The sequence below is a fragment of the Meles meles genome, chromosome 5 (genome assembly GCF_922984935.1).
Source record: "Meles meles chromosome 5, mMelMel3.1 paternal haplotype, whole genome shotgun sequence".
Taxonomy (NCBI): Eukaryota; Metazoa; Chordata; class Mammalia; order Carnivora; family Mustelidae; genus Meles; species Meles meles.
Window position 1 is genome coordinate 133,457,938 of NC_060070.1, and position 24,803 is coordinate 133,482,740.

The 24,803-nt window shown below is 45.0% G+C and overlaps 1 protein-coding gene across 2 annotated transcripts in view; it reads left to right on the forward strand.

The window, feature by feature from the left end:
• The first annotated feature begins 3,136 nt into the window (after positions 1-3,136).
• Positions 3,137-24,803, forward strand: part of LY86 (lymphocyte antigen 86) — a 57,904-nt gene continuing 36,237 nt past the window's right edge. The window contains exon 1 of one of the 2 annotated variants that reach the window (XM_046005607.1): positions 3,137-3,326. In XM_046005607.1, coding sequence (XP_045861563.1) covers positions 3,203-3,326 — 124 coding nt within the window. In that variant the 5' untranslated portion in view covers positions 3,137-3,202. The remainder of the gene's footprint in view (positions 3,327-24,803) is intronic. The other variant, XM_046005606.1, reaches the window with a different exon arrangement.

The window sequence follows — 24,803 nt, forward strand, 5'->3', positions numbered from 1 at the left end:
CAAAGAGGTTTTAAGGATTAATAAATGAGAAGGAATATATATTCAAGTACTTAGAAGAGGGAGAGGAGAGCAGCCAGAGTTGAATACAAGAGTTGATGAAGACCATTTGCCATTGGAGGCAGCATACATCATCGGGGTGCCGTGGTGAAGGAGGGCTCTCTGCCATCTGCCGGCACATGAAATGTAGACAAAATTGACCTGTGGACGTGCAAAACCCACCCCAAGATTGAGTCACTTTCCCAAGGGAGCTGTATCCCATGTCCTCAGAGTCTCAAATTTTATTCTTCAACATCAAGAGTTTTCTTCTTAACAACACTTTCAGTGTTCTGTGTTCTCAGCCAATAACGCTTAACTCTGCAAGAAAAGAAAGGCACCATCCCTAAGCAAACCTCTATGACAAAAAGCAACTTGAAACACAGAGAAAGAAGATTATAAAAAAAAAAAAAAAAGTCTAGCTTCTTTAGCTACAGTTGATGAGGCGTTGGAAGTCAATATGAGAGCCTGACCATGTCTTTGGTTAATATTTACTCATATTAAACCATATTTTATGTAACTATCATAAACGGGTCCTCATTTTATTTTATAGTTAGGAAACAGGACATTGCGAATGAACTCTTTTGCTCTCTTTACAAAGCTTCTAGTTAAAGAACTCCTCGAGACATTTTGGATTGCTTGAACTCGGGGAGCCGTCGCTGAAGATTTCAGGCAAATCCTGGTTCTCCGTAAACAGAACTCTGTAGTGACAGTAACTGACTCGACACTCCCATTTTGGGTTACTATGTGTTATACAAAACGTTGTCTGCCCTTTAGCAGAAGAATATTTGGATAAGGACCAAGATGATTTTAAAACAACACAAAACTGTATAATTTGCAACAAAGTAAATCTTAGAATCGGGAATAGCAGAGTTCTCAGACCCCTGGACCAGAAGCACTGGCATCCCCTGGGAACTTGTCAGAAATGCAGGCTCTCAGGTCCCACCCGAGACTTCCTGAACCTGTGACCTAGAAGCTCTGGGTTTAGAGCCCGGCAATCTTAAGCCTCCCAGCTGATGCTGGTGCCCTGAAGTCTGACCTTCATTGCTCCAACCTTACCACGCCCCCAGAACCTTGCAGTACTCCATTTTGAATATATATCCAAATGCCAGTCCAGTTCCTGAATCACGCTTCTTTTCACCACGAGGTCCTTTGGTTCACAATCTATGGCTTGGTCCTCAGATGACATGGTTTCCTGTTGGCAGCCACTCACAGCTCTCTACCAGAATATCTGCTCTCTGTTCGGCCCTCTGGGTCCTTCCAATGGTGTGCTGGTCATGCCGGGCTCTGCAGGGGTGCAGGCGGATAACCTCAATTGCTCTGCTCATTTACTGTTCAGAACTCTCTTGACACCTTCTGGAGCACCCAAAGGTCCCTAGGGACAGCCTTAAAACACAGTGCCAGATCAGGGAAATGCAGATCAAAACCACAATGAGACACCAGCTCACACCGGCTTCACTCATATGTGGAACGAAAGAAACAAAAGAGATGAACAGAGGGGAAGGGAAGGAAAAATAAAATAAGATGAAAACAGAGAGGGAGATAAACCATAAGAGACTCTTAATCATAGGAAGCAAACTGAGGGCTGCTGGAGGGGAGGTGGTGGGGGGTAACTGGGGGGTGGGCATTCAGGAGGGCACGTGATATGATGAGCACTGGGTGTTCTATGCAACTGATGAATCACTGAACTCTGCCCCTGAAACTAAAAATACACTGTATGTTAACTAAATTGAATATAAATAAGGAATTAAAACAACAACAACACAGGGTCAGTCTCCATCCCAGAGTTTCTGATTTGGCTGGTCTTGCATACAGCCTGAGAATTTGCATTTCTAAAAAGCTCCTAGTTGAAGTTATTGTTGTTGTCTGGGGACCACATTTTGGGAATCACTTGAAAGCCAGCATCACTAAATTATTTGTAGGGGAGTACCTAAAAAAAAGAAGAAGGAGGATGAAGAGGAGAAGGAGGATGAGGAGAAGAAGGAGAAGAACAACCAACCCAGACCTTCCCCTTCCCCAAATGACTGCTCTTAGATGTTTCCCAAGAAATCCTAAGTATTCATCAATTAAGTCAGTGTATTTGTTTTCACTGGTAATTAAATTCCACTTACTTAGAAAAAAGTCTGAGGTAACTAAAGTTACCTATCAGCAGAAACAGTCAATTTACCCAGTGAGCTCGGAGAAGTGCTTTTCTTCTTGGGGGGACATAGCATACTCTGTTGTTCCTCCAATCTGCTGGCCATGGCCCTGACCTGGTTCTCTCAAGCTAAGGTGGAGCAGAGTAGAGGTGGGAAACCAGGGCTGAGCAAGACGGCAGAGGTCGTGGAATAGGGGGACAGACTCTAAGCTTTGGAAAGAAACTGGGATGTGACATTAATTAATCCTGCCACTGACCAACGCAGTTAATGCCCACACACACACACCATCTTAAAAGGGAGGCTCTCACTTCCCCATCCTTCCCCACCCTTGGCCAAGCCAAGCCAGAAATAGAAAACAGCTCACCTCTCAGGGACGTCCCCTCCACTTTATCTCCAGAGACAGCCTCTGCAGCTCCCAGAACAAGTTCTGTTCTCACAGCCACACAATTCACTGCTGAAACCCTAGTCCTGAGAGTGGGGCTAGAGCCAGATGAGAGAAAACGCCAACAGGGCAAAAGCCTCATTCCAGATCCCAGATATGACTCTGCTGCCTTGAAAATGGCAAGTGCTGTCTGCTGGCCCCAGCCAGGTCCACAGCCCACATCAGGAGCTTACAGAGACATTGGAGGGCTGCTGATGAAAACCACACGGTGGCCTGTGGCTTTTGCTCTCCCGAGTCCATTACTCCATCCGGGGGTGGGGGGGCTCTATGGAGGCTGTTTGGAGGGGGCCCACAGCATAAGGTCATGCATCACTTGCTGGCTCCTCCCTGTGAAAGCAGAGAGTCAACATCCAGCCCACCGGAGACATAGGCCATTGTCACCCTACTGATTCAAGGGCCAAAGGTCCTGGGGGAACAGTATTCAAGTGCCTCAGTGAACTGCCTTTTACATCTCACAGCGGTTCCTCAGGAGCGTAAAATAGGAGAAGTGAAACCGAACATTCACCCCTGTAGCAGAGGAGAGGAAGAGCCCAGAGGCCCCTTGTTTGGGGCCCGTTATTTTCCAGTCGGTCAAACGCAGGGCCTGGCCATGAAGGGTTTCACGGTGGCCGTCCTTGTCTGGACTCTGATATCTCCCAGCAGGGGCAGCAAGGCCTGGCCCACACACACAGTCTGCCGGGATGGGAACCTGGAAGTGCTCTACCAGAGTTGTGGTAAGGTCTTTCAAAACGTGCTATTTTGTGTTTATGGGGAAATGGAGGCCCTCAGATGAGGGCTGCCGAAGTGTTGAGTTGGGATGGGGAAGGGGTGAAAGGACCAGGACCCAGAGACTTTCTCCACTTGCAGTGGGTCTGCAAGGCCATCGAGAGCCCTTGGGAGAAGGAGAAACACAGGGTGGGGACTGGGAATGAGACTGAAAGAGCCACAAAGAGGACAAGACAAAGGCACTGAGTCTAAATAGACCAATTCACTAAAATGGCAGAGCCCAAAATGACCAAGGAGTCTACCAGATCATGAAACCTCATTAGCTCAAAATTAAGAAAAGATGCTTTCATTAGTCACCTCACCCCAAAATGTACACCCGGACTACCTTCCAGGTTATTGAGTTTGCAAACTGAGTGAAAAGTTCACATATGTCAAAAGAGACGATTCCTGCCTTCCAGTGACACTCCTGAGGCGTCACTGCTCACTAATTCAGCATCTACTCAATGCCAAGGTTTTTTCTAGGGCCAGATATAACCAAAGAGAATATGCCATGGTTATTACCCCAATGGGGCCAACATCTTTACCAACAAACCGTGTGAGCTAATGAGTAGAATGCAGGGAACAGCGCTACTGGTATTTGAACAAACGCTCTGGAGTATATACTGGTCTATAAAGGCTATTAGAGCAGAGTAGCGCGGACTGAAGTCTTAAACAGCAGATATTTATTTTATCACAGTTCTGGAGGCTAGAAGTCCAAGATCAAGATGTTGGCAGGGTTGGTGTGTCCTGAGGCCTCTCTCCTTGGCTTGTAGGTGGCTGTCTTCTCCCTGTGTCCTCACACGGTCTGTCCTCTGTGCCTGGCTGGGTCCTGATCTTCTCTTCTTATAAGAATGCCAGTCCTGCTGGATTAGGGCTCACCCACAGGACATCATTTAACCTTAATCACCTCTTGAAAGCCCTATCTTCAAATAAAATCATATTCTAAGGTACTAAGGGGTAAGACTTCAACGTATCAGTTTGGTGGGGCAAGGAGCACGCTTCCGTCCACAAAGGGGGCCTGAGTGCAGGAAAGTGAGTTCAGCATCAGATCGCATCTTGAATGAGGATTAGAGGGACAGCCTCATGGAAAAGCGTGCCAGTGTGAAATACGACACTTTGGAGGTAGACAGGAAGCAAAATGCAGTTTGGACGGAAGGAGCTGGAAAAGTGACGTTTTTTTCAGTATTTAAATTGGCCTCATGGTAAGCTGGGGAGCAGAGGAGATGTTGCCTTGGACCAGATAGTTGATCCGGCAGCTGCTACCCAGGGAGTTGCCGTGGAGAGGTTGGGATGGTCAGGCTGGTCTCCAGGGCCATTTGTCCGACTTGATTTAGCTCTTTGAAAAAGAAGGAACACTGGACATTGAAATGCACAAAAACTTTTTTTTCTGATTACAAGCAAATGAATGGCGAAATGCTGTAGGTGTTGATCTCGTTACTCTCGCTCTTCCCATGGGGATGGGACGCTTTCTGCTGGCATCTACACATGGTGGGTGCAGCATGAGAAGCAAGAGTTGAGATGAATGGACTGTCCGGGATTTGTTTTTCCAATTCATCCTCCCATAAAAGGTTGCCATGGCTGGTCCCTCCCCCAGACCAGCCTGCAGCCTGCAGCCAAGCCTGGCACAGCCTTTCAAGTCACTGCCAAGAAAGACAAGAGAAGCGGATGCATCAGGAGAACAAAGCTTATCACCGGCCTCTGGGGATAACTCCTCCCTGGTGGTAGCTGCTCTAGTCACCAAATGTCAACAAACGCTGCTCTGGGCTCTCAGAGGAAAGAAATGGAGGAGACACAGTTCTCATTGAAGAGTAGTGGGAGGATCAGACAATTCAACAACAGGGTAAATGCTCTGTGTGAAGGGCCAGGACAGAGGCATGTATCATGCACTAGGGGTCATGGTGGTTGGAAAGGGTGAGCACGCCAAGGGAAGGGACATCAAGCTTGACCTCAACCTCAAAGAATGACAGAAATGGTAATTATAACACCTTATGTCCGTGGGAGGTTTATAGGTATTCAGGACTTCCTGTGCGTTACTACTTTATGGATGTCTAAACCAGAGTTAGAGATGCCAGGGAACTCTTCCAAGGTCACACAGGTAATTGGGCAGAATTGGTTCCGGGGAGCACAGAGAAGGCAGGAAGTAAATATCTGCAGAATCGAAATGACTTGATCCCAGGCCCGGCTGACTCTGGAGCCTGTACTTTAATCTCCTGCTGTCTGGAGTTTCATCAGGAGGCAGGTGGATGGCGTTGGGGCATGGGAAGGATAACTTGGCACAGAGAATGCGTGTTGACAGCCGGGAGAGGTGACCAGGCATAGAGTTCAGGCGGCTGCAGAAGGGCTGGAACACAAGGGAGGGACGAGAGGTAAAGGAGGACGTGTGGGGAAAGCCCAGGTGTGATGGTGAATTTTATGTGTCACATTGATTGGGCCACAGGAGGCCCAGAGAGCTGGTTAAACATTTTCTGGGTATGACTGTGAGAGTGTTTCTACCCTTTAGCACTGAAATCACTGACCTGCGTAAAAGCAGATCACCCTCCCTAGTGAGGATGATCACCCTCCAATCTGTTGAGGGCCTGAAGAGAACAAAAAGGTGGAGGAAGGAAGGATTCACTCTCCGTCAGCCTGACCCTAAGCTGGGACTTTGACCTCCTGCTTGGAGCGCTCCTGGCTTTCAGGCTCGCCCTGGGATCTTCAGACTACAACCCAACCTTCCTGGGTTTCCAGTTTGCAAATGGCAGATCACAGGGCTTCTCAGCCTCCATAACCACATGAGCCAGTATGTTATGATAAACCTCTTTGATTATATACATTTTCTTTTCTAGTATATATTTCCATTGGTTCTGTTGGGCTGCGTCCCTTTGGCAATGAGATTACTTTTGGAAAGATTCCCTTAGGGAATGGATGGAAGCTTGAATATTAGCTTGAAAGTTATTCAAGGCCACAGCCAAGGTTTGTAGCCTGTAGAATCAATAATCCAGGGGGTGCCTGGGTGGCTCAGTCAGCTAAGCCTTCAGCCCATGTCATGATCCCAGTGTCCTGGGATCAAGCCCCATGTTCAACTCTCTGCTCACCAGGAAGCCAGCTTCTCCCCCTCCCTCTGTCCCTCCCTCCTGTTTGTGCTCATGTGCACACATGCCCGCTCTCTCTCTCTCTGTGTCAAATAAATAAATAAAATCTTTTAAAAATAATAATAATCCATGAAAGAAGGATGACAGGTCAAACTAGTATCCTATTGAAAGCCTCAACATCAGAAGAAATCTTTGGTATACTCTGGTGTCAGCAGAGAAGAAAGAAAGCAGGGCCCTGGAATTTCTCCAAAGGTGGGTCCTGGCTCATCTCCTGAGAGCCATTGAGCCATCAGAGACTGAATAGTTGCATACCCCTCCCCAGATGGAGATGGTCCTCCCTGTAGCTGCCGGATTCACAGCAGCCCCGCCCCCCCCCCCAAGGCTTTCACGCTGATAACACAGAACAAAGGCCATGTGTTTAGACCCTCTATCCAACCGTGGTGTTCAGATCTCCTTAGTGCGTGTCAGGGGCTTCTAGAATCTCAACATGCACACAGATGTGGGGGCATCACCTGACAAAAATAGAGGATCTACTGTTTTCTGGGTTTAGTGCTTCATTTTTTCCTTCTTGTTTTATTAATAATTTTAGTGGGAGGGGCATCTCTTAGGCCAGACACTGTTCTAAATAATGCAAAAATCCTTGAAGAGAAAGAAAGAAACTCACAAAAAGTTGCTGGGCTCTGAACACTGACCGGGAAGTGAGCACAATTTTCTGAGAAAGCGGAAGTCCTGTTCTGTCCAACTGTTAATGCTACAGTAAAGAGTGACAGAAGGGGGAAACAAAGCAGCCTTTTATTAAATCATAAGACAATCATAAGACATAAGGGCTAGCAAAAGCCCGGGGACTTCACCCATTCCCATGCCACAGATGTCCACCAATGTATTTATTTATATTCTGTCTCTATCACACCAGCTCACGAGATGGATTACAAAAGTCCACAGGTTTGGAGGATGAAACAGGTAGTGGGAAAACAGGTTGGGGGTGGGGATGGGATAATAAATCCAGGAGACATCAGGAAACATATAACAGATGAGGCAGTGTGAGAAGTAAGATCCGTGGGTCTGAGGTCAGCAAACCTCATTCCAGCCTTGGGCAATATTCTCTCTCTCCTCTCTTTGATTGTGAAGTGAGCATATCAGTTTCCTATGGTGTACTAGTAGTTACCACTTGGTGACTTAAAATGACACACATGTATTCTTTTAGTGTCCCAGTGGTCAGAAATCCAAAGTCAACTTCACTTAGTGAAAGGCCATACTCCCTTGGAAACTCTAGGGGAGAATCTCTTTCCTGGACTTTTCTAGCTTCTACAACTACATTCCTTGGCTCATGGACCCTTCCTCCATCTTCAAAGCCAATAGGCCAGCATCTTGCTTCAACATCTTGTTATCCTATTGCTTTCTTCTATGTCAAATCTCTCTCCGCCTCTCTCTCTGAAGGGAACACTGAGATTAGGATAATCTCCCCATCTCAAGATCCTTAAATTAATCCCATCTACAAATTCTCTTTTGCTGTATAAGATGACATCAGTAGATTCTGGGAATTAGGACATGGATATCTTTGGGAGCCCTCATTTATCCCACTACAACAGAGATAATAATTTTACCTACTTCTCAGGGCCATGAGAGGATTAAGTAAAAGGATTGTATGAAAAGTGCTTAGTACATACTTAGTACATAATTCTTTACTGCTGATGACTTGCAAGACATTTTCTAGTCAATAGAGGTATATTTGATTATGACTTTCCTCGAAACCACATCAAATAAGGAAATTACATCACTTGCAAAATAAAATCAGTTTTTAAGGAGTCTAGTCTTTCCTGATACTGGGACGAGCTCTGAGAGGAATTTATACCTGGAGCAATGTGACTCCCAGCCACTGTTTCTCATGGAAATGAGGAGCAAGGATTCATCATTAAAACGCAACTCAGGATCGCTTTTGCAAATGGCCCCAGTGGAAGCTTCCATGAATGGTACGGTTGCAGGTCTGGATTGCTCAAGGGAAAGTTAGACTGCCTATGGGACTGGATGAGACACATGTGCTCCAGGCAGCCTTCCATGACTTGTACTATTGCCATTGTTGTTTGCTGTTTTGGGTTTTTTAATAAGCATTGGCAAGCAGAGATCTAGGTTGTATTTTTTGACAAGAACATTGAGTGTGAACTTAGTATTGTCATTTAACATACTTTGATATGCTCTCACATGTTTTGACATCAGCCAGGCCAAGAAGAGGGTCATAAAAAGTAAAACACCTATGACATATGCCTAAATGATTTTATGTCTCCCCTTTGATATCTCTGACAGTCAACCTGGCCATTCCAGTGGTTCCTAGGAATAGTCTAGGACAGGCACTGGCAAGTGAAGCCCACAGGCCAAATTCCACATGTTGCCTGCTTTTAGATGGCCTGTGAGCTAAGAATGGTTTTTACACATTTAGGTGGTTACAAGATTCAAAAGAAGAAGAATATATGTGACATATGAAATTACATGACATGTCAATGTCTGTGTCCATAAAATTTTATTGGAACATGAACACACTCATCTGTTTCTCCTATAAGCAGGATGTTAGTGACTATATGACCACAGATCCTGAAATTTGGCTGTTTGTAGTAAAACGTTCCTGCTCCCTGGTCAAGGGTAGGAAAGAATCTCTCAAGCTGTTCCCCAGCTCAGAGGCTCCAGTTCTTTGTCTTCTGGACGATTTTAGCTGTGAGAAGCTGTATGGCCACATAATCTTGACACCAAATCCACCATGAATGAAGGAATTCATAAGATACCTTTGAGAACATAATCATTTCCATAATAATCTCTGGCTGCTACATAGCATTTTATAATTTATAATGTCCCTTCATTTAATAAGGTCTCATTCAACCCTTACAAACAGTCCTATGAGGTGCGTAGGATATTTATCTCCATGTTCCAGATATGGAAACTGAAGCACGTACACATTAACTATCTTATCATGTAGCATAGACTGAGCCATGGGACAGCCCTAAGTGACTGACTCCATGCCCAGGGACTCAGAGCTACATTATGGAATTCCAATAGGGAGCAACCCGTGCCATCTGATCTCATGATCCCAGAAGCACAGGGTAGGGATAGGAAGAAGAGAGAGCTCAAAAACTAAGTCTTTGGGTGAGGAAGTGAAAACCCTACCCTAGCAGAAGCAAGAAGAGGAGGAAGGGCGGAGGGAGGAAAGAGGAAGAGGAGGAAGAGAGCGATTTGCTTTCTGATTCGATTACTCCAGCCTCCCCTCTTTGTACGCACTCAGAGCTGGGCCAATTTGGCTCTTCCCAAGTAACCATCAGGGACCTGTAATAGCCGTAGAAGAGAAGGAGCACCCACACTGACCTTCATCAACCCGTGTACCAAGTTCACTTTCATTGCAAGTTGTTCGGAAATGACATCTACCAAATTTTTTTAAAAAGCAAATAAAAGTTCATTCTCTTACCAGCAAGAACAGCATATTTTTCAGATGGAGCCCCTCCCCCACCCCACCCTGAGATTGGCTTACGTATTTTATAGGGAAACCTTATTTCCCCCACATCCGACAGCAATTTTCAGGGTGGAGAAACTGGTGAGTCCGGAAGGGAAGGCGAAGAGGGGGAGCTCTATCTCCAGCAGTAAGTTGAAGGCAGTGGGTGGTTCCTAAGGGTCAGCCACCTGGCAGGTTCCAGGGTCAGGGGACCATGGCCTCTGGTCACCAAGCTTCACACTTAACACCTGCTCTTCTCTCCCTGAAGGCAGGCAGCCTGGTCCCTATCTGCCCAAATAGGTTTTGCCCTTGTGCTGAAGTTTGCAGCAGGGCAGGCACTCTATCTGACCTCCAAAAAAATCTTTAATTACAAAGTCAGAATCAGGTCACGTGCATCTGAGTAATCCATCAAGATAGTCAAAGAGGACAATTAATCAGACCTTAAAAATGCAAAGCAATGCTGGCAACAACTCCTCCAAAATAAGGGTAAACCGCAAATGACCTGGCTGAAGAGCAAAGCATGTTGAAAAAATGTTGGTAAGAAAGCTGTTTTAAAACTGCTCTGGAAGGAAAGGCGACGGGGAGGGAGGGGGGCCTGCTTTCCTCAAAGTCTAGTAATTCTGAAATAAATGGAGCATAAAACAACACAAAAGAAGCATCACTATCAAAAAATATAGAATAATAATGGAAACTATCACCCGCCACATAGTCATTTAACAGTACTTTAAAATATTATACACAGAAAGCAACTTCTCTCTTCCTTTATTTTCCTGGATTAAAAGGAATATAAATACTGTACAATTAGAGAAAGACAGACAGATGGGGGGGAGACAATGATGCCATTTCAAAGGAATAAATGGGCATGCACGATGAAACAGTAAGCTGCCAGGAGCATCGCGAGGTCTGTTTGCTCAAACATAAAATCAGAAAGTTGATATTAATAATGATAGTAATTATATATCATATAATTACTATAATTTCTAATGTATATTTATTAAATATATATAAATATGGGTGTCAACATTGAGGTACAGACTTTTAAAGATGGGGAAATTATTTTTAAATAGATATTTATATGAATATATGTGTGTGTGTGTGTGTGTGTGTGTGAGCACTGAGATGCAGACTTAAAGATGGCACAAAGAAGAAGTTGAAAGTGAAGAGGAGCTGGAGAACTAATCTTATAGGTGAGCTCCTGTTACCAAGCCACTAAGTTCCTCCTTGTGGCTTCTGTAAGGTCCTTTCAGCCAGACCTCCAAGGCACTGTGAATTCTCCCAAGTATTTCTTTAATGAACAGACAATGTATTATTTGTTTCCGGGGTACAGGTCTGGGATTCATCAGTCTGACACAATTCACAGCACATACCATAGCACATATTCCCAAGCACTTTTTAAAAGAGATGCTAAGAGATGCTAAATGCCTTAGGGGCTAGGGACCTAAGGGCGGTGGGGGCAGCCAAGAGTGAGTCTAAGAGGCTCTTTGGTGCAGGCAGGAAATGTCTTTCTAGGTGCTGTTCACTTCTCTTTCCATCCTCAAGCAAAATCATGAGAAGCAGCTTTGCTCATGTTTTGGAGTAGAATCTTTGAAGAGGTAGAGATGGGAGAGGACTGTCATCTGGCTCTGCCGCTCTTTTTGTGCAAACTACAACATAGACAATGTATTCCTGAAGCTGCCACAGTGTGAGGTCCAGGGCAAGGCTTCCGGCAAGGCTTCAGACACGGGACTGCAGGAGGGGGAGCTCAGGGGACCAAAGCAGCTTGTTTTCTCCAGGCCAAGGAAAGTGCAGGTGAAAGAGCCCCTTTCTGGCCCCAAACTGTGCAGTTGGAGAACCTGGCAGAGGCTGGCAGGTGCCAGGCCCCTGGTGAAGAGGGAGCCCCCAGCTGGCAGAGCCCCTGCAACGTAAGAGCAAGCTGGAAGGCAGAACACAGGAGCAGTGCTGCTCACGCATACTGGGCTGGCAGGGGCAGACAGATGCTCCCCTCCAAACCCCAAACAACAAGACTGGCATTTTAATGCAAAGAAAAGGGTGACCCGCGCAGGAACCGTGTGCCGTGCGAGTCGGTATTCAGTCTTTTCTGGGATGCCTTGTAAAAGTGATATCCCAGTCCCCTTATACAGCAACTCTGTCCTGGGGCCCTAGAGGAGTCCGGTGAGCATTGGAAGAGGGACTCTGGGGTCTACCAGAAACAACTTTGACCATCCGCCTGGGTGCAGCCGATGGATTATTCATGCGCAGTGGGCAATGTGCGAGTCACATCCGCCAGCATCCTCATGGGATCCAAGAAGGCGTCATTGTGCGTCCCTTCTTGAAATTCTGTACCACTTCCCTCCACTCCTCTCTGCCTTCAGGACAGAAGTGAGTGGTGACCAACCCAGTGGCAGGCAGGAGAAAGAAAATATCCTCAGCCCAGAAAATGCTGCTTCGAAGCACAATTTACAATCGAAGAAGCGCTGCCAGTGGGTTCCCTTATTCGAAGCCTGACATATTGCCTTATGGCCAGGTAGGAATTGTGCCAGCCCCAGTGAGAAAATCCAGAACAGAGTGATCAGCGTTCCCTCTGCCTGTTAGCCATTAGAATCTTGTCCCATAGCTGAGATCTTTCCTATTCAAGGGTCCTCTATATATTTTAGTGCTCAGTTTAATTTTCCTGTAGCATATTATAAAATCCCCTTAAACAATTAAGTACTACTTACACAATTAAGTCAAAATTTTGTAAATCAAATAAATTAATTTTATTGCAGGCATACATATATTGGTCACACCTTTATTAGTAGAATTGTCTTGAGCATTTAACCTAAAACACCAGATTTCCTTAAATGCTTTAAAATCTTTAAAAGCAGTCAAAGCAGATACAAATTATCACAATGATTATTCCACTTACTACCCTTTTTTGTTAAACTACAGTATCTTTCAAAATGTCCATGACATGGGTTTATACTTATGTCTTTAACATGGTTACAGTGACATTTATTCTTCCCTGTATTCTTACATCTTCCTGGGGTTATAGTCATGCTTAGTTCAGTATTTTCCTAGGTGTCTAGGAAGTCCCAGACCAAAGATACCACCTCAGACTAGCTGAGGATACAGGTTCCAAGTTACTGATCCTTTGATTGTGGGATCGATGGCTGGTCAGTAAGCTGGCTTTACTTAAACTACTACAACCTGAAGACCTGATGGCCCTTCCTTGCACAAAGTTCCCTGTAACCTGGTGCTTTGTCCTCAAAAGATGTGTGTTTCCCAGGGTCATTGAGATGTTACTCACTGTCTTAGCATTATTATACATTAACCTGGTCTGTCAGCATTACAGGAAACTTATGCCACCTGTGGTAATGTCAAAGGTATAATTAGAGGGGGGTTTTAGAGGAAAGGATGGACTTCATTTGCACAGTTGAGACTCATCTGCACAACATTTAGCTGACTCATCGGCTTTGAAGACAGCACTGAATTGTCCTTCTACTTGTATCTTCTGTGTGACTGCTAGCGCTGATTGGATTGTCATCTAGCTTTCTAACCAAATTGTATATGAGACCTCTCAAGCTCATCAGTCCCTCTGTTTCTTTCTTTTTTTTTTTCCCCTGGCTCAGTCACAACTCTTGGTCCTTACTCTTACTTACTTCTAAAAGTAGAGAAAAGTGCATTGTTCTCCCTGGTCTATCCATAGGGGTGGAAACACTCTGAATCTCCAAAGATCTAAGAATGAGGCTACGTGCTCGTCTAGTGCTTAGGATGTGACCCAACTTCCTTCCTGCCATTGTTAGGGCTGCAGCTCCCAGACATGCTTGCTAAGTAATTCTCAAAGACAGAGTCATGAGAGATGAGGTCTTCAAGAGCTCAAAACAACAGGCCCTGTCTTTCTGCCTCCCCCCAGCAACTGTCTGGTATTGCCAATTTTGTTTCGCTAACCAACAGAGAGCAAGTTCCCAGGGGTGTCCTCCTGCCCTACACCTTCTCAGTCAGGGATGGGCATGACAGGCCACACTAGTATTTCCTGGCCTTCGATTACAGGTCTGAGGCAAGGGTAGCTAATCAGCATTCACAGTGGCTGGGCAGCTACAAATGGAGGAGAGGGATGCCTGGGGTGAGGTTCCTGGAGCAAGTCTACTGCTTTGTGAGGCCAAGGATCAGTTTCCAACAGTCTGCCTTATGGTATCTATTGTGGTCATGGGTGTCACATGACCATCTATTTCTCCACAAGCCTGGCATTTGCAGGCACACGGAGAGGGATCAGTATTCTGCCACTCCTTGTCCACAGGCTCGGGGCAAACTGGGGACCTCTTATAAAATTGGGAAGTGTCCTAGACAGATAGAACATCAGGGCTTCCATCCAATTGCCTCCTTGTTGGGAAAGACTTGAGCCAGAGAGGAAATCAATGTGTTCTAACCATAGCCACAAAGCTTCTTGGAAGCTGAACCCAGTGGGATCGCCCAGGCCAGTGCTGCTTCCTGCACAGCATAAGAGCCATGATGGATGAACTCACACAATTTCAGGTCAAAAACATTGTGTACAGCAAAGTCAGCCCTCTCTTTCATACCCATATCCCCAAAGTGTAAAAGTTCCTCTTCCTGTGCATCCCTTCACTTAAGGGATTTTTTGTCCCTTTTTGTCCACATCCTTTCTTGCCCAAGATCCTATCAAACAAGGGCCATTGTATATACAGAAGACCTATGGAGACTCACTTATAATACTGAGAGGACCGGTGGCTCCATAAATGTAGTCTGATTGCAGATCTTCCATAGAAATGACATGGTTTTATAAAGCAGTGAAAGCAAGAGCATGTTTAGAATAGAGCTGCCTTGTTCTGTGGTATGAACTTCATAAGTAATCTAACAATAGTTAGTAAACAAATCACCAGGACAGGAGACACTTAATGAACATATGATAGGTGACTTGGGCCCCTAAAGCCTTAAGGTTAGTGCTAGCTTCCTACTTCTTCTGGTCTTCTCTCCATATGTAGAAAAGCTTGCTAAATGCAGCCAACTTCAGCCATCAAGCAAATGCCTAAATGCCCCAAACCTTCAGCCCTCACTCCATTGAAGTCAGCTGTCTTGGGTCTGAATCCTGGGCTGTTCCAAAAGGGAAGTACTAGGAGCTTCAATTCCCCCCCAGAGACTCTTATTTCTAGCCTGACCTACACTGGGCTGTTTGGGATCCAAGTGGAGTGGAGAGTGGGCAGGAAGATAATTTTTCCAGGGTGAACAATAGCTTTTCTGCCTCACACTTGGCTTTGGTTTTAACTAAATTAAAAAGCAGTACTTATGTGAGTGTGTTTGTTTAAAAAAAAAAACTGAATAAAAATCACCAGTGGCTCTTGGTTTATTTGAATCAGTGGTTGAACAAAGCACAGGCTTGCTAGCAGGTATCAAGTGTCCTGATTTTTGGATGCATAGCTCATCTTATAAAAAAAATGCAGGAAGTCTCCAGGAACCAAAACAAAGAGAAAGCCCAGATGTAGAGGAAAACCAGCGCTGAAGCCTTGTCTACTCTCAGGAAATTTGCCTCTCTCCAAGCACCAGAACTCAGGCTTCAGTGACTGTGTGGGAGTCTGGCAGCAGTCTTGTGCTATGCAAAATGGGAAATTGACCCCTTCAGGAAGCTTGGTCCTTCAAAACATTATAGCCACAATTTTAAAAAGTGAATAAGAAAAAAAAAATAATAAGTCAGCGAAAGTAGAAGACAAGGAAACTTATCTAATTTACCTGGTCTCTGAAGAAATAAGTTTTCCTCGAGAATTAGCAGCTGCAGACCAGAAAGCCCATAGGTTTGGGGCCCAAATGTGTATTATCTCCATGATCCAGGAAACCCCAAGCCTAGAAATTAAATTACAGAATTTTTTTGAACAAACATAATCTGGAGTTTGCCTACAAATGATTCCCGGTAAAGATACTTTCCAAGAGATACTTCAGAAAGAAGTATTTCTTTCTTTCAGAAAGAAATAAAATGATCTCTCAGAAGTTGGTCTGGACATACAAAATGGCATGGCAAGCAAAGAACTAGAAAACTCAAATAAGCAATGAATGTAAGGATGATAATAATATCTAATTTAAAAAAGGAATGTATTTGCTTTCCACTGTTGCATAACCAATTACTCTAAAACCCAGCAGCTTCAAACCACAGATATTACCATCTCACAGGTGTTCTTTGCAGGAATAGTTAGGTGTCCCTGACATGGGGTCTCTTGAGAGGCTGATCAAGGGGTTGGTCTAGGCTACAGCCATCTTGAGGCTAGACTGAGATAAGATCTGCTCCCAAACTCCTATGACTAAGTGGCTAGAGTCAGACCTCAGAAGGCCACTCCAAGCTCACTCATATGGCTGTTAGCAGGATTCAGGTCCTCCATGGCTGTTGGCGGGAAGCCATTGGTTCTTTGCCATGACAGCCTTTCTACAGGGCCACTCACAACATGGCGCCATGCTCCCACAGAGCGAAGGCTCTAAGCAAGAGAGTGTGAGAGGGCAAGAAAGGCAGTTTTGTTTGTTTGTTTGTAGCCTAATATCAGGAGCAATGTCCCACCACATTTGCCATGCTCTACTGCTTAGAAGCAAGTCACTAGGTCTCAGGGGGAAGTTTTACATAAGGGTGTGAATTAGGAGCAGGGACCACTGGGAGCCGTACTGGAGGCTACCTACCACAAAGCAATAATTCAGCACAAACTATAGGATAATAATAGCACATGAAGGAAGGAGCTGGTGAGGGGACATAAAGCATTCTTATGACCTTGTCCTTGCATTTTTCAGGGAGAGGGTTAAAATCATGTTTACTTTAGCAAAATGAAAAACTTCTATTGTCATATGGTTATACAACAGTGTGACTATACTTAACATTACCAAACCATATGCTTAAAAATGATTAATATGATAAATTTAATGCTATGTGTTTTTTACCACAATAATAAATGAATAAATAAATACCAAGAGAAAAAACACACAAAAAAGTAATGTTTCATTTTAAGCTTTATTAAGTAAAATTTTCAGGTTAGAAATTCAAGGGTAACTACTTAAAAAACTAGCAATGTTGTATAATACTTTCAAATTAGTAAAAAGAAAAAAAAACAAACACTTGAATCAAAAAATGTTGGAAAGAAGGGGACAAAGGAGCATATAAAGATCAGGGCATTAAGGAAAGAAAACCCAACAATAAATGAGAAATAATTACAAATGTATTAGAGATTCTCATATATATGCATTGACTAAGGTAAACTGATTTTTTTTTTTGAAAGAATACTAGATTCAACTTTAAAAATCATCTCTCCTGGGGCACCTGGGTGATTCAATCAGTTAAGAGTCTGGCTCTTGATCTCAGCTCAGGTCTTGATCTCAGGGTTGAGTTCAAGATCCATGTTGGGCTCCATGGTACGTGCGGGGAGCCTACATAAAAATATATTAAAAATATAGACCTAAAGTATACCTAAAATATAGACCCACAGCGAACATCTGATTTAATGGCAAAACACTGGAACTATTTCCTTTAAAAGCAAGAAGGAGATAAGCATGCCCACTGTCCCCACTTCTATCCAACCCTGCACTGAAGGCCCCAGTAAGACAAGAAAAATAAAATATTTAAGGACTTAAAAGGAGGGAACAAAAATGTTATTATATGCATGCAATAAGACTGGCCATGCAGAAAAAACCTAATTTAAAATTATTGGAATTAATAAGAGAGTTGCCTGAACAATTTCTTTGGGGACCAATGTCTGACATTATTCCTGGCAATAGCTAGCACAGGTAGCTTTGGTGAATTCATTTTCACAGCTGCGGCATATATAATTAGCCGTATTGACTACAATTGCCTCCATTCTCCTTTTGATTAATATTTTGGTTGCTTCCAATGTTTTACGATTACACACTGTTGGCAGCACTTATTATTTATATCTCTTTGTATGAGAAAAGGTTTCCTAACCCAGGACTTTTCTTTCCACTTCTCCCAGGTTTAAGCCCGGACAAAGGTATTTGGAATTTCTGTAGGTTCACCAGCTTGTCTAGGAATGTTTCCACACAACAACAGTTTTTTAAATGTGATGTCCTGAAAACACATGGCAAGTGTTTCTTAATGGCAAGAAAAGGCTAAACAGGGGCGCCTGGGTGGTTCAGTGGTTAAAGCCTCTGCCTTCAGCTCTAGGTCGTGATCCCAGGGTCCTGGGATCGAGCCCCGTGTCGGGCTCTCTGCTCGACGGGGAGCCTGCTTGCCCCCTCTCTCTGCCTGCCTCTCTGCCTACTTGTGGTCTCTGTCTGTCAAATAAATAAATAAAATCTTTAAATAAAAAAAAAAGAAAGAAAAGGCTGAACAATATCCAAATGGTTACAGCCATGACGTGAAAGAGAAAGGTGAAGAGCTGAGTCAGGGGTCTACTTAAAACTTTGCTGTGATCAACATGTGCTTCATTTAACCTGAGTGTGGGAGGGGAGTAGGGGAAAGCAGGAAGGCTGTGGGCATTCGGCAGGTGCACTATTCTCATTTATCAATCTCAAATCAGGTTTCCTGTCTTATTTTCCCTGTCAGTTTGCTATCTTCCAGTATAATTTTTTTTGTTATTTTTAGCACAAGTATTTTAATCCTCTAATCAGGAGGGAAGTAGTAGGATTGTGTTGATTTGGGAAGTGGAAAAATGAGCCCTTTCTTTGCTTAGGAGTTTATTTTGCTGGTAGAGGGGCTGCCAAGCCAAAGATAGCTGGTCCCTTTCTCCTCTAGCATCGATCTCTAAGTGCTTGTAGTCCTATGTTATTCATGCTATGGAGTCTTATTCCCAGGGTGGTTTATGTCACACAAGCGGCAGAGTGCTAATGAGAAGTTTCCTCCCTCCTCCCCATCAGGGAGAGCTCTGTTGCAGAGCTGGGACATCCAGAAGACCTATTCTGTCTCCATCTCACAATGTGGGGGATACAGGATGACACGGTGAACTGGTTTGGAGAATGTGGAATTCTGCTTCCCTGATTTCAGTACAAGACCCTATGGTAGAAACTCCAGTACTCACGTCACCATTTCAGGAAATTTCCATGGTATCTTTAGGAAGTGTTGATTTCATGCCCTGGAGATTCTGTGCCTCTTATTCTCTAAAGAAGAAGGAGCTGGTGATCCTCTTTGAACAGTTCCTCTTCCTTCAAAGGCTTCTCTGTGAGGATGCCCTGCTCTTCATTCTAATCAGGGTGGTCACATCTGGAGACAGGGTCCCTGAATGGCTCCTTGGCCAACTTGGTAACAGTGACAAGGAGGGTCTTTACACATGTTATAGACTGAATGTTTATATCCCCTCAAAATTCATGTGTTGAAGCCCTTGGTGTTAGGAGGTGATTAGCATTGGATGAGGTCATGTGAGGGGCCCCATGCTAGAAATAAGGTCTTTGTTTTTTTTAAGATTATATTTATTTATTTGACAGACAGAGATCACAAGTAGGCAGAGAGGCAGGCAGAGAGAGAGAGAGAGGAGGGGAAGCAGGCTCCCTGTTGAGCAGATAGGCTGATGTGGGGCTCGATCCCAGGACCCTGGGATTATGACTGGAGCCGAAGGCAGAGACTAAGGTCTTTATAAGAGGAAGAGACCAGAGCAAGCTCACTCTCTCTCTGCTACACAAACACACTTGGAGAAGGTGGCCATCTCTACCCCAGGAAGAGGGCCCTCACCACAAACCACATCAGCCAGCACCTTGAACATCCAACCTGTGAGAAATCAATGTCTTGTTGAAGCCCCCGATCTGTGTGGTATCTTGTCATAGCCGCCCGACAGACTGAGACAACACGTCAGCTCTGTCGATAGGCTTGCTTCCTAGGAAAAGTGTAAATTGATTTTTTTCCTCTTGTGAGTCTGATGGGGGATGGGAGGCAGCATGGACAATTCATCACCATGTGTGGGGAAGCAGTACCCGAGGGGGATGAAAAATACATCAAGTTGATCTCATACCAGAAAGCATTAGGGAAACAAATCTCAAGAATTAACACTTGTTCTGCAGGCCTCCATATGATGGAGTGTGGCCAAAATCGCCTCCCGGGCCCTGCGGGCAGCATTGGGAAGGAAGTCTGGTGGCTAAGGAAGGAGCTCCCTGCCACAGTCATCCAAGCCGACCCACCCCATATGAGCATTAACAATAATCAGCCATGGCTGCCTGTGCACGTCATGGCTCCTAGTGTTTGAATCGTTCCTGGGAACATTCTCCTCATGTCACAGAGGGACTCTTGTCCCAACCCCCAAGGCTGAGCAGGTGCAGAAGTTACTGACCCCTGTCCAGCACGATGAGCTCCTCCTCCGATTTTTCGCCAGGGAACACGCTTCTCCAGCAAGAATTTTTCTTTAAGAGGACCTGCCTACATGGCTGGAGGGAATGTAAAATGTATAGCCACTCTAGAAGACAGTGGGGGCTGTTTGTTAGAAAACTAAACATACATTTACCATATTACACAGCCATCCCGGGGCTGGGTATTTATCCCAGAGAAATGAAAATGACATAGTTCATAAAACCTGTATGTGAAAGATCACAAGGGCTTTATTTGTGATCGCCTTGAAAGGGCCAAATGTCCTTCAGCAGGTGAATAGTTAAACAAACCCTGATCCATCCATACAGCAGAATACTGCACAGCAATCAACACGAATGAGCTATTGATACACACCACCACCTGAATGACCTCAAGGATATTACTCCAAATGAAAAAAAAAAAAAGAAAAAAGAAAAAGAATCCTATCTCAAAAGGTAGATCCGTTTATAGAACATTCTCAAGATGACAAATTATATTGATGGAGAACAGATCAGTGGTTGCTAGGGGTAGGGAAGGGGATAATTATCAAAGGGAGCATTAGAAAGATCCTTTGTGTCTGTTTCTTGATTGTGGTGGTGTTTACACGCGATACAATTACAAAGAACCACAATTGCATGTGTGAGCACAGACACACACACGCACAATGCGTGTAAAAACTGGTTAAATCTGCAAGTGGTCTGTAGATGGTACCCGGGCTGAGGCCTTGGTTCTGAGATCCAGGTGTGTAAGAAATCACCATGAGCGGCGGCAGGTCAAGGATACACAGGACCTCTCTGTTCTCTTTTTTTGCAACTTCTTGCAAATCTATCATTATTGCAAAATAAAAAGTTAAAAAAAAAAAAAAAGGCCTGGCCTTTTTGAGCCCAAGGCCCCACATCTCACTTTCGGGAGTTCTGTTGACGGTGCAGGAGCTGAGCCCCACAGTGTGGGCTGCATGGCCCCTGCCTCCAGGGCATCCGAGAGACCAGAAGGAAGCGTGAAACTTAACGTGGTGCCAAGTGGCTCCCTCTACAGGTGAGGAAAGGGAACTCGGTGAGGTGGGGTGATGACTAGCTCTCACCTTGACTTAAATTCTGAGTAGAAGTAGCTACTCCTAGTACTTCTAGAAAGAGTCCCCTCAGATGGTTTGCCTAGAAGGCCAACGTGAGACAGGGCTGGAGTTTTTGTTTTCATAGAGTATGTGCATGTGTGGGGGGCGGGGAGGGGTATTTAAGGGCTGCAAAGGGTAAGGCGGTGGTGTGTACACCTGCCCACCAGCGGCACAGTCGTGCAATTGCCCATGACGGTCAGATGTTCACGGAACCAGACAAAGTGTGAGAACTCAGAGCTCACCAGCAAGACACAGGCCAGGGACTGATGGCAGACGCTCTTCTTCTTCTTCTTTCTTTTTTTTTTTTTTTAAAGATTTTATTTATTTCTTTGACAGACAGAGATCACAAGTAGGCAGAGAGGCAGGCAGAGAGAGGAGGAAGCAGGCTCCCCGCGGAGCAGAGAGCCCAATGTGGCGCTCCATCCCAGGACCCTGAGATCATGACCTGAGTCAAAAGCAAAGGCTTAACCCTCTGAGCCACCCAGGCGCCCCTACAGAGGTTCTTCTTAACCCCAACAGCCACTGAAACCTATGCTCCATCAAGATTGGCTGCTTCTTGGGAAATAGATAGGAAGAAGCCAGAAATCTATCTTTCCAGTACCATTCTAAACAACAGAAGAAAGAAAATTAAGTCTTCTGGACTTTCCAGGATCCTTCCAGAGGTGACTCTAGGATCTTTAGGGTCTGTGTATGTTCAAACAAACACCACCCACTTGTGACCTCAAGTCTTTGAAGAACTTGAACTGGCTGCATTATTTTAAAGAATTTATTTATTTATTTAAGAGAGAGACAGAGAGTGGGGGTGGGGAGCAGAGGGAATGGGACAAGCAGATTCCCCGCAGAGTGAGGAACACCAAACGTGGGGCTCGATCCCACAACCCAGGGATCATGACCTGAGCCTAAACCAAGAGTCAGACGTTTAATGGACTGAGCCCCCCAGGTGCCCCTGAACTGGCTGCATTTATAATATTCAAGAGGAGCGTTACCAATGCAGAACGGACTTGATAACACAAAGGTCTTTGTTGGCAAATGTGACGTTCCCAGCAATTACATGCTCTCTGGGACTTGAGTTTCTTCAGAGTTTCTGTGTATGCTGTTTCTGCCCCGAGCTTCCTGGAAAAGAGTTCCCGGAGACAGACTGTCTGCCTGGGTTCATACTCCAGTCCCTTCCAGAGGTTCAGATGACCCTGGACACTTTCCTTAAACCCTCCTTGCCTCAGTTCTCGAGACTTAAACAGAGAGATAATAAGCCTCTTAAGACTTTTGCAAGGATTTGAGCTAATACACATAGAGTGTTTAACAGCCCCTGCCTGTGGTCACAGCTACAAGTGGGACCCCCGATGACCCTCCCCTGTAGACTGCGGCTGGTTATCCATAACCACCCATGCTGGATTACGCACACCTCCTTTGTTCCTCACCGTGCCTTGTAGCTACGCAGTGTGGAGACTGTCTTTTACCTTTCCTTTGTCCTTCTACGCTCTGTGTTCCAAAATGTCAGGGGTTATGCCTAAAACAAACCCGCCTATGTATTCTCACACCTTGCACAGTGCTCAGCCCATGGTGGGAGCTCCAAACATGTTTGTGATTGGATCAATAAACAAGTGGTATTCGGTTTCTTGTCTCCCCTGTTGAGAAGTAACATCTTTACCCCATTTTCTGGGCATCCACCAAAAATGGAAAAGTCCATTGTTAGCAGGTTCTACTAGCTGCTCTGGCTTCAAATTTGTGTCCCAAACACAGCCGCACTGGAGGAACATTTACACCCCAGTCCAAGTACTGAGAACCATGGGGAAAACAGAATCTTTATGTCCCCTTGTATTAGGAGAAGACAAATTGAGATTGAGACTTATTAAAAGGGAAATGTGGGGGGTGCCTGTGTGGCTCAGTGGGTTAAAGCCTCTGCCTTTGGCTCAGGTCATGATCCCAGGGTCCTGGGATGGAGCCCCGCATCAGGCTCTCTGCTCCGCGGGGAGCCTGCTTCCTCCTCTCTCTCTGCCTGCCTTTCTGCCTACTTGTGATTTCTCTCTGTCAAATAAATAAATTATTAAAAAAAAAAAAGGGAAATGTGGTAGCCAAACCCTGGAGTAGGTAAATGAGCAGGTAGACTGTTTCCAAAATCACTTTAATCCCTTACTTCCCGGCTGTCTGGTTGTTTGTCAACAGTTCCTTGTCCGTCAACCCACAATTATCCAGTAAGTATTACATAGCATAATCAGAAAAACAAGAGGTTATCAGAATGGAGAATTCCAAAATAGGAAAGGGACTATATGTTGTTGTTGATTTGGTTTGGGTTTGTTTTTTTTTTAATTCTCAAATTCTTACAGTGATATTGTCTGTAGAGTTTATAGCTTAAACCCTACCTCTCTTCTGAAAATGAAGAAATTGTTCTTTCTGCGTAGCCTGTATTTGTGTCTATGTCCCAGAACACAGATAGCCGCCAAAGAAGAAAAGAAAATGTTCAGTACAAAGTAGGTGGGCAAGTTGACATTCCATCCCCAAAGGTGATGGAGCTTTAGGGACAGACATCAAACATACACAATACGACACACTTTGCCAAGAATGACACCCAACGCTCCTGAGACTAACCGTGGACCTTGGTCATCTTTATGGACACAGACAGCAGAGGAAAGTAAATCCAATTAGGCCACAAAAGACACAGCTGATCTCTTAATCTTCTCCTTAATTAAGACCAGATTGTCTTTAATGTACAATCACAAGCAGGTTTTTGGTTTTTAACTTCAGGGATCACTTGGATCCCTACCCCCAAGGGACTGCTCCCGTCTCAGCGCAGAGGTCTGAGTGAGCCCGTGCAGGCTTCCCACCTGTCCTCATGGCCAGGCTGCTCCCAGCCCACACCTCCCCCTGCCGCTCACGTACTTTCCACCTTATGCTCCTTCTTCCCCCAACAGCCTTCGGTATCTACCTTTCTAGCTCTATCCTCTTGGTCCCTGAGCCCCTATCTCAAACATTTTCATGCCTGGGTAAGTGTTTGGCATTGAGTCAATGTTCCTGAAATAAAATAGAAAAACACCTCTTAGGGGCTGTTCTGAGATTTCTAACTAAGCAGGAGCCCTGCCTTTCTAGCAAGAATTCCTTTATAAGTCAGTGGGGTAGCTGCTAAGGCCCTGGGGTGCCAGGTGTGCGTCCAAGTCCTCAGCACCGAGACAATGGGAAATATTTTATTGTTTCTCCAGAGAAAGAAGCTAGAGAGGGGGGAAGGAGCCAGGAATAGAGTGAACCCTTCCCCTCCCCCACCCCCAGCAATCTCCATAAAATCTTTAAATTTTGTGAGAAGGTTTGTGAGGACATTTCTTGGGAAATCCATGAAGGGATTAAACTTCTAGCCTAGAATGATCCACAGTAGATCTAGAAGCCCACCCAGTGTGAGCCTAAGCTCAGGGAATGAGTACACTACTTGGTGTGGCTTATAGCAGTGGTTTTCTAAACGAGGCTAGACAATAGAAATATTTAAGAATCGCGATGCCCAGGTAGTATCCAGAATGTCTAGGATAGGACCCAGGCATCGGTATCTTGACTGAACTCCCCAGGGGACTCCAGTATGCGGCA